Here is a 12,470-nt window from a genome sequence, read left to right as displayed (position 1 = left end):
AATCTAAATGTATAGATATAAAATGCATTCTGTGTGGTAAATTCAAATTATAATAGAAATCAAAAATCTTTGCCATCGAATATTTGTTACAGTCTGAATAAAAGCACACAAGCACTGTATCGTATTATTCCTACCCATTCTTAAGAATTCATTAAGAAAATGTTGAAATGCTTGGTTGAAAAATCTGCGGTGTGTTGTAAATTTCTTAATACAAAATTCAATTTCGAAATCCGCGCCCAGAACAGCTTTGTGGTATTATTTGAAATTCAATTAATGGTTTCACGTTTTAGAGATCAAAAAAGAGAGCGCAATGCTCAATTCCGCGTTTCGTTGTTTTGTTTGTTCAAGATGTATTTCAATTAAAAGAAATAGTGTATACTGATGTGTCCATACTCGTTGCGGACCAGATACCAGACACACTTACGTTTCATTCCGTATATAGTTAAGTTGTTGTCTTTTGACTTTATTTGTCTGAACCTTATTTGAGAAAAAATTCTATAAAAAGGAGTAATTAAAATTAACACATCTTGTATGAAATGGATCTATCAATCGAATAAAATTATGTGTTCAGCTATGAAAGTCTTACCTCAAGTCGTTGAATTGTTTAAATAGAGCGGGCTTATGTGGCCCAAGTTCGTATTCTCATCAGTATATTAACGGTATATTTTTAAAATGAGATGGTATATTTCTGGGTGGTCGGTCACACTGCTTCAATATCTCTCAGTGTGAACCGTTACCCCCCCCGTACACCCATCCTATTGTTAATGCTCCGAATTTTTGTTTTCATTCCTATTCAATCGTTCGTTTCGTGTGCTGTAGCTTTAAGGTGATTTTCTTGAATAAAATGAATATATAACAAATTACAGCCAGCAGTGCGCGTGCCAATCGTTTTGTACCCATCCATACATATATAAACAAATTGTGTTATCAGCAGCATTGATTTCAATTGGCGCCACATGGACGCCTCATTAATCTGGAAACATATACATAGTATTTTTAAAATATTGCAATACCTGCTTAGAAAAAAAGTGATAAAAGAGAAACATAAACAAAACGCGTGGAAAAGCAGCGCTGCCGCTGCCAGCGCTATCAATGCGCCGAGCCTCACCGGCAGCTACCTGATAAAACAAAAAAAATGAACACTCTCTCGCTCTCTCCGGAATGCAGCAACAACAACAACAAGAACATTATCAAGACAAACTCGACGAGCGAGTTAAAAAGCAATAATTAAAGCAACAAAAGCAGCGGCAGCACGCAGAAACTAGACCAATATTTAATGCTCTGCCCATGCCGACGCCGGCAGAGCAGCCCCAGCACTGCCACTGACCTTTATTTGACTTTTAGCTGCTTCTACCGACGCCGCCGTTCTGGCAATGAAAAAAAAAAACAAGAATGGGAGGCCAGCTTCGGGGGCCGAATCTTGTGATACCCTCACATATCCTTCGTTCATATGGCGGCTATAGCATACGAGCGACCCAATTTTGATATGTGATTGTAATTTTTTAAATACTCAAAGACATTCCAGGTGCAGACTACTCTCACTGATGTCAAAATCTGGTGTAAATCAGTCTACCCCCTGCCAGGGTATCAGACAATTTCTTTCAGACCACTGCTGCGAGGTCGCTCCCTCTCTTCCTCCTTTTGTGGCTGTTATTTTCGGAGTTTTGTCGTTGCTGGCAGAGGGGCGGAGGAGAAGACCATTTGAGAGCCGCGCGTGTGTGTACTGATGCAAGTACGAGGGAGACAGTGCTCTAATTGAATAAAAATAAAAGTGTAAGAAAATGGTCTGTTCAATTGCCAAGAAAACTGAGAGAATCTGTTTTTTTGCCAGGCAGGCTTTGCCATCATTCCCTCTGGCTTTTTGCACTTTTACTTTTCGGCGTACCTGCTTCTCGCATCTCTGCGCTAATTTCTTTTCCTCATTCCTCACATCCGTGTTTTCAAACAAATCCTGTGGTGCAAGAGGGAGAAATGAGGAGAAAGAAGAGCAGTACTGCCTATCCAACTATTTATATAAATATAGTTATCGTTAAAGTTAGGGAAGATAATAAATAGTGCAATTAATGAGTGATAAAAGATATGAAGTGAGTGCGCGTTACATAAATAAGATCGGATAAATACTAAGTAGATGTCATATTAACGATCGGTTTGGAAGCTAGTCAAACTCAAGTTTAGCGAATAACTCAGATGTAGCTTCCGGTGTTTTATGTACATACATATGTATGTATAATCGTATGTTGCTCATGCACATAAGGCCGGTTTGCCAAGGTCATTCAAAAAAAGTGTCTTCATTTGAAAAGAAAAACGAGAGGGAACATTGTGAGTCGCAGCTGGGGCCGCGACTCTGCATTTATACCCAATACTCAGTCGGTAAGGCTCCAATCCTCATTCAGTGCTCGGATCTGTGCATCGAATCAATTTTACTTCTGATCTTTTGGAACGTTTCGTTGCACCTCTCCTCGATTTTGTACCAATTTTACCAATGAAAACGTGTGGCGTCGGTGCAAAATATACATAGACGCAAGGAAAATTGGCAAACTCATGATCGACCGATGATGCGGACAATTTCCTGCATCTAAAAATAGAGGCCAAAATTTCTGTGCCAGTCCAATGTACAGGCAAACAAATGGATGAACATACGGCCGGTGAGTGTCAGGGACAGAGGCGATGTCGCAGGGCTGGGCCCAGCCAGGCCTTATCGGGGCCGGACCGTGAAATGCAGCAACGATTGCACCTCGTTCTATGATGATGCAACGGGCCGACCTGGCGGCGTGTGATGCCGATGACCAGGACAGCAGCATGAACATGAGCATGGGAACGAGCACAGACCCAGAAGTGATAAGGCGTCGCGTCCGAAGCGCAGCTTGTAATGTGGGTCAAGCCGGTGGCTAATTTTAGTTGACATTATCAGTTCGCAACGGGAGCCTCAGCGGAGAGGTTCAGTCATTCCAGTTGTCAGTTAACTTCAGCTACGGTCAGAACAGATTAGCTTCGAACTGAACTCAGCCGAACAGCATATCAATAGCATGATGCGACGACAAATGTCCTATCGGTTTGAAGATCAAGACGCCTCCCCATATGGCTTAAGGGTTATACATAATACTGAAACCCAGCTGAAAAATAAAACTAATTTTACCTTCAAATTACTCTTTGCAGATGAATCGACGCTTTTCGAGAGTGGAGTCCGGCGTGGACCTGAAGGATTACTTCGATCGCGGCGATATTGCCTCGCGCGAGAACCGCTGGAACTTTGAGGTGGCATGGGAGGTGGCCAACAAGGTGGGCGGCATTTACACAGTCATCAGGTCCAAAGCCTACGTGTCCACCGAAGAGATGGGCGAACAGCTGTGCATGATGGGGCCCTACAAGGAGGTCTGTGCCCGCACCGAGATGGAAGAGATGGAGTTTCCGCGTGGCAATCCTCTGCTCGATGCCGTCAATTCGCTGCGATCTCGCGGCTACAAGATCCACACCGGACGCTGGCTGGTGGACGGCAGTCCCCAGCTCGTTCTGTTTGACATTGGCTCTGCAGCCTGGAAGCTGGACCAGTTCAAGTCGGAGATGTGGGAGAAGTGCCACATTGGAATACCTCATTTGGATATCGAGACCAACGATGCCATCATCCTGGGCTTCATGATCGCCGAGTTCCTTGAGGAGTTCCGCAACTTTGCTGTCACATACTCACAAAACCATGACCTTAATCCGCCCCGGATTGTTGCCCACTTCCATGAGTGGCAGGCCGGCGTGGCCCTGATTGTGCTGCGCACACGACAGGTGGAAATTGCCACCGTCTTCACCACCCATGCCACTCTGCTGGGTCGCTATTTGTGTGCGGGCAATACGGACTTTTACAACAACATGGATAAGTTCGCTGTGGACGAGGAGGCGGGCAAGAGGCAGATCTACCATCGATACTGCTTGGAGCGGGGCGCCACGCACCTGGCGCATGTGTTTACAACCGTCTCGGAAATTACTGGCTACGAAGCCGAGCATCTGCTCAAGCGCAAGCCGGACATTATCACGCCCAACGGCCTTAACGTGAAGAAGTTCTCGGCAATTCACGAGTTCCAGAACATGCACGCCGTGGCCAAGGAGAAGATCAATGAATTCGTGCGGGGTCATTTCTATGGGTGAGTATACATATCTGATGCCTACAGAAACACTAATGTTCATTCGCCTTAATTTTGCGACACAGCCATATGGACTTTGATTTGGACAAGACGTTGTATTTCTTCATCGCTGGTCGCTACGAGTTCGGCAACAAGGGCGCCGACATCTTCATTGAGGCCCTGGCGCGTGTGAACGCCATGCTGAAGCACGAGCGCCCCGACACCACGGTGGTGGCGTTCCTCATTTTCCCCACCAAGACGAACAACTTTAATGTAGACTCGCTGCGTGGCCATGCGGTGATCAAGCAGCTCCGTGACACCATCAACAACGTGCAGCAGGCGGTTGGTAAGCGCATGTTCGATACATGCGTCAAGGGCCGCCTACCCGAAGTAGGCGATCTGCTGGAGAAGGACGATATGGTGAAAATCAAGCGTTGCATGTACGCCATGCAGCGCGAATCGATGCCGCCGGTGACTACGCACAATGTGGCCGATGACTGGAACGATCCGGTGCTGGCGTCGATTCGTCGCTGTCATCTCTTCAATTCGGTGAACGATCGAGTCAAGATGGTCTTCCATCCAGAGTTCCTAAACTCGTCTAATCCCTTGTTTGGCATCGACTACGAGGAGTTTGTTCGCGGCTGCCATCTGGGCGTCTTCCCCTCCTACTATGAGCCCTGGGGATACACACCCGCCGAGTGCACTGTCATGGGAATACCCAGTGTGACCACGAATCTGTCGGGCTTCGGCTGCTTCATGCAGGAGCACATCAGTGATCCCAAGTCGTATGGCATCTACATCGTCGATCGTCGCTACATTGGCCTCGAGGACAGTATCCAGCAGTTGTCCAGCTTTATGATGGACTTCTCGCGTCTGAATCGCCGCCAGCGTATCATTCAACGCAATCGTACTGAGCGTCTCAGCGATTTGCTCGACTGGCGTACCCTGGGCATTGTATGCATTACTCTTAAACATTTAGACCTTTATTATTTCAATTGTTTCTCCTTAAACGAGCATAATCTTTTACTTTAATTTACAGTACTACAGACAGGCCAGGGTCAAGGCCTTGCAGGCCGTCTATCCGGACTATGTGGATGAGTTAAGCCTATACGGGTCCCGCAGTAACCTGGTCTTCTCGCGCCCCCACAGTGAACCGCCTAGCCCCACCTCATCGCGTAAGTGAAAATTAAGCATTCCAGTCAAGAGATGGGCATGGACTGATATTTTTCGCCACGACCGGTTAAATAATTAATAATAATTTTCCGAGCACGGTCCAGCAAGAAACATTAAAATATCTTTTTTTCCATTCCAATTTCTTTTAAAATCGTCGCCGGCTTATATTATATTATTGATAATAAAGAAACATAGGCATCATTGTTCAAGTTACCGAACAAATGATAAACTATGCACTTTTTTGTTTGCTTAGTTAATTTTACACATTTTAGTGTGTTTGTGAGTAAGCCATAAAAACATGTAACGATTAGTTAGGAGGGAAAAGCTGACCATTAATTTCTCACGCGAATAAATTGGTCGTCGTGGCGATTTTGTGCTGAACGAAGACGTAAGCGTAAGAATTCAATTTTTCAACACGCACACGACGTGACACAAAGAAAATAAGTTCCATGCCCACCCACCTCTATTGCAGTCCTCCAGTAAAACATTCGAATTTCATTATAATTATCAATAGGTCACACTACCCCGGCCCCATCTGTACATGGCTCAGAAGATGAGGACTCCGTGGACGAAGAGACCGAACTCAAGGAATTGGGCATCAAGTAAAGCCCTTTGTGGACCTTAAGAACCACTTTCAAAATAGTGACGAATAAACCAACAACTAAAAAACCACATACGCGCAATATTACCATAAGTTCTAGTAATTTCGTTTCATCACTTGTTCTTCTAGACGGGCAACAAACTATGGGGAAGTATGAGCGAGCGCCCCCCTTTTTAACTATACGAAAACCAACTACCTTTATATGCAAAGCAAAGTGCAAGAACAAATGTCTTTAAATCAAATCCAATTCATATGATATATAAATATATTTAGATCGCTTGCAACTGTTAACCAGAACCATTATAGCATGAGGAAGTACATTTTATTAAACGTTGTTTAGTCTATAAGCAGAAACACAGGGTCCTACCGCCCTGTGCCCTGTGCTCTACACCCTGCCAATCAAATAAATCGTTATTTAAAGTACATTAACCCTTGTAGCCGATTTGTTTCTTATTAAAATATGTATTTTACAATTAGTTAAATAAGCATTCTAATTAAATATTAGCAGAGGAAACATGATAGAGGGAACCATGTGAAATCTTTTTGGTAAGATTACAAAATTTAAGCCACTCTTGATGCTGGGTGTGGCGGCAAATATTCCTCGACACTCGATTTGTAAATACGAGTATACAATCTTATTATTTGTGTAACTTCTAGAATATATATCTTCACTCGGTTAATCCGGTTTTAACTAATGTCCAATACTGCAGCTGTTTCCATTCACACCGTTCATGACCTATTTTTCTAATACCACCAACGAAGTACCATTTGGCCGTTACATCTCCCCCACTACTTCACTTGTCAAGAATGCAACTTTATTAAGAAACAAATTGTTACGTGGCAAAATACATTATGGCAAATAAAATCATAGGAATATGGCATGGTTTAAGATCATTTAGAGAGGAGATTAAGAGGCGAATGTTTCAATTTTGAGTATAAAAAGAATATAAGTACGGAATCCGTTTTAGTTGGAGTTTAATTGCGCTTGCTGTAGGCGGATTTCACAAACTCGTGACGATTTTGACGCCGCCGACGTCGTCGCTGAGCCGGCACGCCATAATCGTCATCTTCCTTTTCCTGGGATGTCGGATCAGGTTGAATGGATGGACTATCTGGCTTGCCATCGGCGTTATTGAGGCAATCATCTATGTTGCCGCTATCGCACAGGATCCAGTCATCGCGGGAAGGGATATCGTCGCTGGGCTCCAATCGCGATCCACCGATGATGTTGTTGCTGCAGCCACCAGCGCCACAGTTGCGGAGGGGTGCAAATTGTGGGTATGGATTGTATGGCACGTAGGGAGCGTAGTACTGGGGCTGGAAGGGAGCCGAATAGCCCTGGAAGCAGCCCGCGCACTGGGCAGGCAGTCCATTCTGAAGAACATAGCCGTACGGCAGATTGAGGCACTGTTGGCAGCTGGAACGCTTCACTCGCTGTACTTGAGCCGGTCCTTGGCCGCAGCTGAAATACGGCCAGGAGTTGCCCAGGTAGCGGCAGGGACCAGCAGCTTCAAGGTATTCTGTCCGACGCACGGTGGATTTGCGCCGGCGTGGCACATACTCGATAGTCTCGTGGCACTTGGTGGGCTCGTCCACATCGCACTGGACCACTCGCTTGGCCAACATCACACGGGCCTGGCAGCGCTCGCCACACACTCGCTGGCGACTCTGCTCCTGGCAGTTGTCCTTGCTCTCGCACTCACGCGCCCTCCTCACCACAAAGCAGCAGGAACCCTGGTCGTTGTAGCCCAAACCGAAGCGTCCTCCGACCTGAGATACATTCTGCTGCACCTGGACATTGACCTCGTTGCGATTTTTAATGTCGTGCTGGATGATGTTGTTGATCTCGTTCGTCAGACGGATGATGTTGGTGGTGTTTAGGGGTTTCTGTGCGGGGGCCACGAACTCCGTGTCGTTTACGCCCTGCACCATCAGCGGCTTGTCGTACAGCTCCGGGCACAGCGGACACTCGTCCTGGCAGACCCCATCCCCGCCACACACATCTATGCATTTGTCCCGATTCGCCTGGCACTCCTCGTAGTCCCGCAGCGTGGGCTGATCATAGTTCTGTAATGGAGTGTGCACCACAATCGTGTTGTTCCCCGCCTTGACCGTATCCTCGGCCTGGACTAAGACTGTGGTGAGCAGAACGAGCAGCCATCCAATCGTTGACAGGTGTAGCTATAGCAAAAATATCAATTGGGAAAAGAAGATTAGATTAGGTTCAAGGATAAGGTGATATTGAAAGCTGTGGCAGTGCAGCTGAAGTACTACTCATTAGTACTTAAATATCCACATTATGGATTCGAGGTTTCCCAATATGCATCTAGAGCAAATATTTCGTACAAATGGTATAAAATGTTCAATTAACTAATAGTTTTTGAATCTCGAAAGTTCCTATTGTTTCGACGGTATTATGATAAGACTTCATTGTAGCCAAGGTTGTGCAAAACTATTTATTAGAATCATAATAAGGTGGTTAGTTCCACAATTCCGCTGTGAACCAAATCGATAGATTTATGACAGATTTGGGGGCCTTCAAAATGTTTAACAATTTTTTTTTCGAGGTTCAGTTTTTTTTATATTTTTTTGGTCTGGTATTTTTTAAACTTTTTTTTTCAGAGGTAGTGCTTTTTTCACATACAAAAATTGTGTGAAAAAAGCCCCAAATCTATCATAAAAATTCGGTTTGATTCGCAGCGGAAAAAAGCTATGTATATTTTTATAGACTAGTGTTATCAGTTAGACCCAGATCCATATTATAAACTAATTTCCAATTCAATATTGGCTCTGGCGCTATAATACCTCGATTCGCCCTGAGTCTTCGTGCCGGCCATCGAATCGAGGTGCCCATCGAACCAGTATAAGTTCTCCGGGGAATTGTTATAAGGCTCATCCGAACCGTTTTCACCGATAAATAAACCTACCCCAAGCTTGGAGGAGGCACCTGTATTCGGTCCAAAGATTCTCAGACACCAGAATTGTTTACAATTGGGATTGCTCTCTGGGATATATCGAACCATGTGGCAACAGTTGTACTTTTCGGGATTCATACTCTTCATACGTCATACTCCTCGCACTTTCTCGTCGTATCAAAGGCGTATTCGTCACCTTCATAGGTTTCCCATGATTTACAAGCCCTTAATTATTTCACCTCACCAGAAAACTACTGCCAATCCGATTATGCCATTAAAGTTGACATTATCGGCACATAAATAGAATTCAAACTGGCAGCCATATGTATATTCCGATTTCAGTTGCAATAAAATGTTCTGGACGAACTACCATTTCGTTTTAAAGAGTTTATTACTCACCTTGGTCCGTGACATGGTTCGAGTGGGTCTTTTGTTTCTGCTCTTTCAATCGTTTTCAGTTAAGTAATGGAACTTCGTACGTCCGTTGGCGATGAACGGGTAAAGAGAACTGCCATAGCTTGTTCGTTACTTCCTTCTCTATTCCTCGTAGATAACACTAGATAACATTATCAATGAATTGATTATTGCCAAAGCTATCAGTCAACTTCGGCTGTATTCGTGTATGCCTGCGGCATAAATTATATTAAATTATTATTATATTAATTGCATAGTGATGGCAAATTCTGTACAACGAACAGACTTTTTTGCCAATTATTGTTGGTAATATTAAGGGGATTCCGGGAGTTCCAATACCGTGCTTCTTAAAAAACCAACAGGGTGACGTGTATAAGAGTGTCAGCACTTTGCACTGAAACGTCAAGCAGCCAAACCGAACCTTATCAAACTCTTCCGACAGTATAGTCTATATAGTTGGCAATTTTACGACGCTATCTTCGTCTTCCCCTTCGGCTTTTCTCAGTTTTTTTATCCGCTTTGTTTGATTCCCTTTCTGTCACAAAAAGTATGAAGCTATTGAGTTCCATAATTTGGCTATGCATAACATTTATCCAATCGCTTAGCGGCTTAGCTCGTATATGCTCTTGATTCTGAGAAGACTATAATAAAGAAATAATACTTAAAAATATATAATAATAAATATAATACACGTATTTCAGGAGACTGCCAGCGGTTTATTCTGAATCCGAATTTAGGTTCTATCTCCTATATGATTTGATTGATTCTGATATGTGCAACATTGACCTTAGGTAATCTTTTTAAGGATAAAATATACTTGTACGAAATATCATAAGGTACAGAATACTTATTTTAAAAAGAATCTTCAAATTTGCACAATATTCATATATATATTCTGTATTACTGGAACCAGCCATCCTCCTTACGGCACCCGATCTGGCCCGGATACTGGGCACAGTACTGTCCCTGATCGTAGAAAGCGCAACCCTGCCCACTGCACCGATAGGTATAGCAGTACGAGGAGCATGTGGTCACATCGCCCATACCACAGCCGCTGCAATCATAGAAATCTGCGAAAAGATAAAGAGATCGATAATTAGATATCCACTTGGAAAATTAAAAAGCAGTCAGAACCTAGATTCTGAAAATATTCTTCAGAAATGAGCAATCATGCGGATGATTGTAATTCCAGTGGGCTAATCCTTCTTTGACCCGTGACTTCCAAAAACTCACTTTTTCGATAACAAAATCTTCATCTCAAAAATCGTTCGAAATATACCGGCTGACGAACTGTTCCAATTCGAAAAATTGCGTAATTTGAATAGTCTTAAAACATTTTTGAAAGTTTGATGGTAGGTAGGCAATTCGATACGAATGTGTTCTTTCACTTATGGAAAATTTGTACAGGAAATCAATTTCATTCCCCGTATTTCCCCAAAAGGAACCAGGCTCTAAGAAACTACAAAGAGATGAGTTTATCCGACAATAAATTCTTTTTTTTGGCCCTAATGCGACAGTTGAATTGTACAAAGTACAGATTTACTTAAAGTCGGCTGCTTAAGCTATATCTATAGTATAAATAATCTTACTCTGGGTCTGTTGGCACGATCCGGGGGCCTGACACGCCTGTCCCTGCCCCCAGTTCGGTGGCATCACGAGCATCTGGTTATTGTTCATCGTCCAGCTGGTCAGCTGCGAAGGAGTCAGTACCATCTTATTGGCTTGGCAAATGCTGCCGCACTGCTGCTGGCTCCGGCTGGCACATTTGTAGCCCGTGCCATTGGGTGGAGCGCTGCAGATGCGTGGAGCAATCACACTACAACATGGTCCGGTTGATGGTCCGGGCGGAGGAGGTATCTTCTCTACATCCTCCTCCTCCTCATCGTAGTCATGGCCGGGAATCGAGATGGGTGCATCCACATTCACATTGTTAACATTGTTCGTAACCAATTGGCCCGTTGCCTTGCTGAGAATCGTCGTCTCCAGGTGGATGTTTCCCAGTTCCGTAATCTTGGGTCTGTCGCAGCGAAGTCCCGTCCAAACATATCCCTGAGGGCATCGGGTCTGCATACAACGGCCATTCACATAGCGTTGACCTGTTCCACAGAACACCAGGCGACAGATGCCCTTCACCAGAATTGTTCCATGGGGACACATAATGATGGGTGCAGGCGGTGGAGTAGTGGTTGGTGTAGGTGTTGGATACGTGGGAGGAGGATAAGTGGGAGGTGGGGCGTATGTGGGAGGAGGATAAGTGGGAGGTGGGGCGTATGTGGGAGGAGGATAGGTGGGGGGAGCGTAGGTGGTAGGAGGATAAGTGGGTGGAACCGGAGGAAGGCAGGGAGCAGGCTGAACAGGAGTATTCGGACAAGGACTCGGCTGGATAGGCACGTTGGGGATAGGAAACACTGGTGTATTGGGGCAAGGATTTGGTAGGACAGGCGTATTGGGGCTAGGACTCGGTTGGATGGGCGTATTGGGACACGGATTCGGTTGGAGTGGTGCATTGCGATTAGGATTCGGCTGAACTGGAGTATTCGGACAAGGACTCGGTTGGATAGGCACGTTGGGGATAGGAAACACTGGTGTATTGGGGCAAGGATTTGGTAGGATAGGCGTATTGGGGCTAGGACTCGGTTGGATGGGCGTATTGGGACACGGATTCGGTTGGAGTGGTGTATTGGGATTAGGATTCGGCTGGACTAGATTATTCGGACAGGGGTTCGGCTGGACTGGTGTATTAGGGCAAGGACTCGACTCGGCAGGAGTAGTGGGACAAGGACTCGGTTGGACAGGCGTATTTTGGCAAGGACTCGGTTGGAGTGGTGTATTGGGGCAAGGACTAGGACTCTGAACAGAGCTGCTTGGAGTCTGGGCAGCCAGTCCAGTGCAGCCACCGGTTAACACATTCACAATGGTGCTGGAGCCGGCCTGACCTGAGATTAGACGAGGGTTAAAGATGTCATCCCAAGGGGAAGCGAACCGGAACCGTTCAGCCGACTCACCTGATCCGCATGGGTTGGCGGGTTGCAGGACACAGGGACTCGCGCCGACATTGGTTATGGATGTGCACGGTGAACTGTTCGCGATTACCTCCACGGGAAGATGAGCGACGAAGCTCAGCAGCAGTACTGCCGGCAGGCAGGAAATAAGCACTTGGGTGGTCGACATACCGAGTGGAACTGATGCGAGACTGCGATCTCTCCAGACACTACCTCAACAGGGGCGCCGCAATCTGGCCGCGACCTTCACCTGAAC

At 45.3% G+C, this 12,470-nt stretch overlaps 3 protein-coding genes across 6 annotated transcripts; 1 reads left to right on the top strand and 2 right to left on the bottom strand.

The window, feature by feature from the left end:
• Positions 1 to 725: 725 nt before the first annotated feature.
• On the top strand, positions 726 to 6,306 carry LOC108156689 (glycogen [starch] synthase). Of its 2 annotated transcripts, none has more exons than XM_017288333.2 (5): positions 726 to 826; positions 3,157 to 4,130; positions 4,196 to 5,063; positions 5,149 to 5,284; positions 5,797 to 6,306. In XM_017288333.2, the coding sequence occupies exons 2-5, from the start codon at positions 3,157 to 3,159 to the stop codon at positions 5,886 to 5,888; spliced, it is 2,070 nt and encodes a 689-aa protein (XP_017143822.1). In that variant the 5' UTR covers positions 726 to 826; the 3' UTR covers positions 5,889 to 6,306. The 2 variants fall into 2 exon arrangements, with proteins under 2 accessions (XP_017143822.1, XP_017143821.1); XM_017288332.2 differs by lacking the exon at positions 726 to 826 and adding an exon at positions 2,983 to 3,089.
• A 344-nt stretch (positions 6,307 to 6,650) lies between these two features.
• Positions 6,651 to 9,314, bottom strand: LOC108156690. Its single transcript, XM_017288334.2, has 2 exons — positions 9,198 to 9,314; positions 6,651 to 8,064 (listed from the first exon to the last, which is right to left on the bottom strand). The coding sequence occupies exons 1-2, from the start codon at positions 9,210 to 9,212 to the stop codon at positions 6,859 to 6,861; spliced, it is 1,221 nt and encodes a 406-aa protein (XP_017143823.1). The 5' UTR covers positions 9,213 to 9,314; the 3' UTR covers positions 6,651 to 6,858.
• A 598-nt stretch (positions 9,315 to 9,912) lies between these two features.
• Positions 9,913 to 12,411, bottom strand: LOC108157699 (vegetative cell wall protein gp1). Of its 3 annotated transcripts, none has more exons than XM_033389787.1 (4): positions 12,218 to 12,411; positions 11,485 to 12,148; positions 10,802 to 11,451; positions 9,913 to 10,282 (listed from the first exon to the last, which is right to left on the bottom strand). In XM_033389787.1, the coding sequence occupies exons 1-4, from the start codon at positions 12,381 to 12,383 to the stop codon at positions 10,113 to 10,115; spliced, it is 1,650 nt and encodes a 549-aa protein (XP_033245678.1). In that variant the 5' UTR covers positions 12,384 to 12,411; the 3' UTR covers positions 9,913 to 10,112. The 3 variants fall into 3 exon arrangements, with proteins under 3 accessions (XP_033245678.1, XP_033245677.1, XP_017145357.1); XM_033389786.1 differs by having other exon boundaries at positions 10,802 to 11,418; positions 11,452 to 12,148; positions 12,218 to 12,410; XM_017289868.2 differs by having other exon boundaries at positions 10,802 to 12,148; positions 12,218 to 12,410.
• Positions 12,412 to 12,470: the final 59 nt, after the last annotated feature.

This window comes from Drosophila miranda, chromosome 2 (genome assembly GCF_003369915.1).
Source record: "Drosophila miranda strain MSH22 chromosome 2, D.miranda_PacBio2.1, whole genome shotgun sequence".
NCBI classification, from domain to species: Eukaryota; Metazoa; Arthropoda; class Insecta; order Diptera; family Drosophilidae; genus Drosophila; species Drosophila miranda.
Note: the sequence above shows the minus strand (reverse complement) of the source record. Positions and strands in the feature narration are given on the sequence as shown.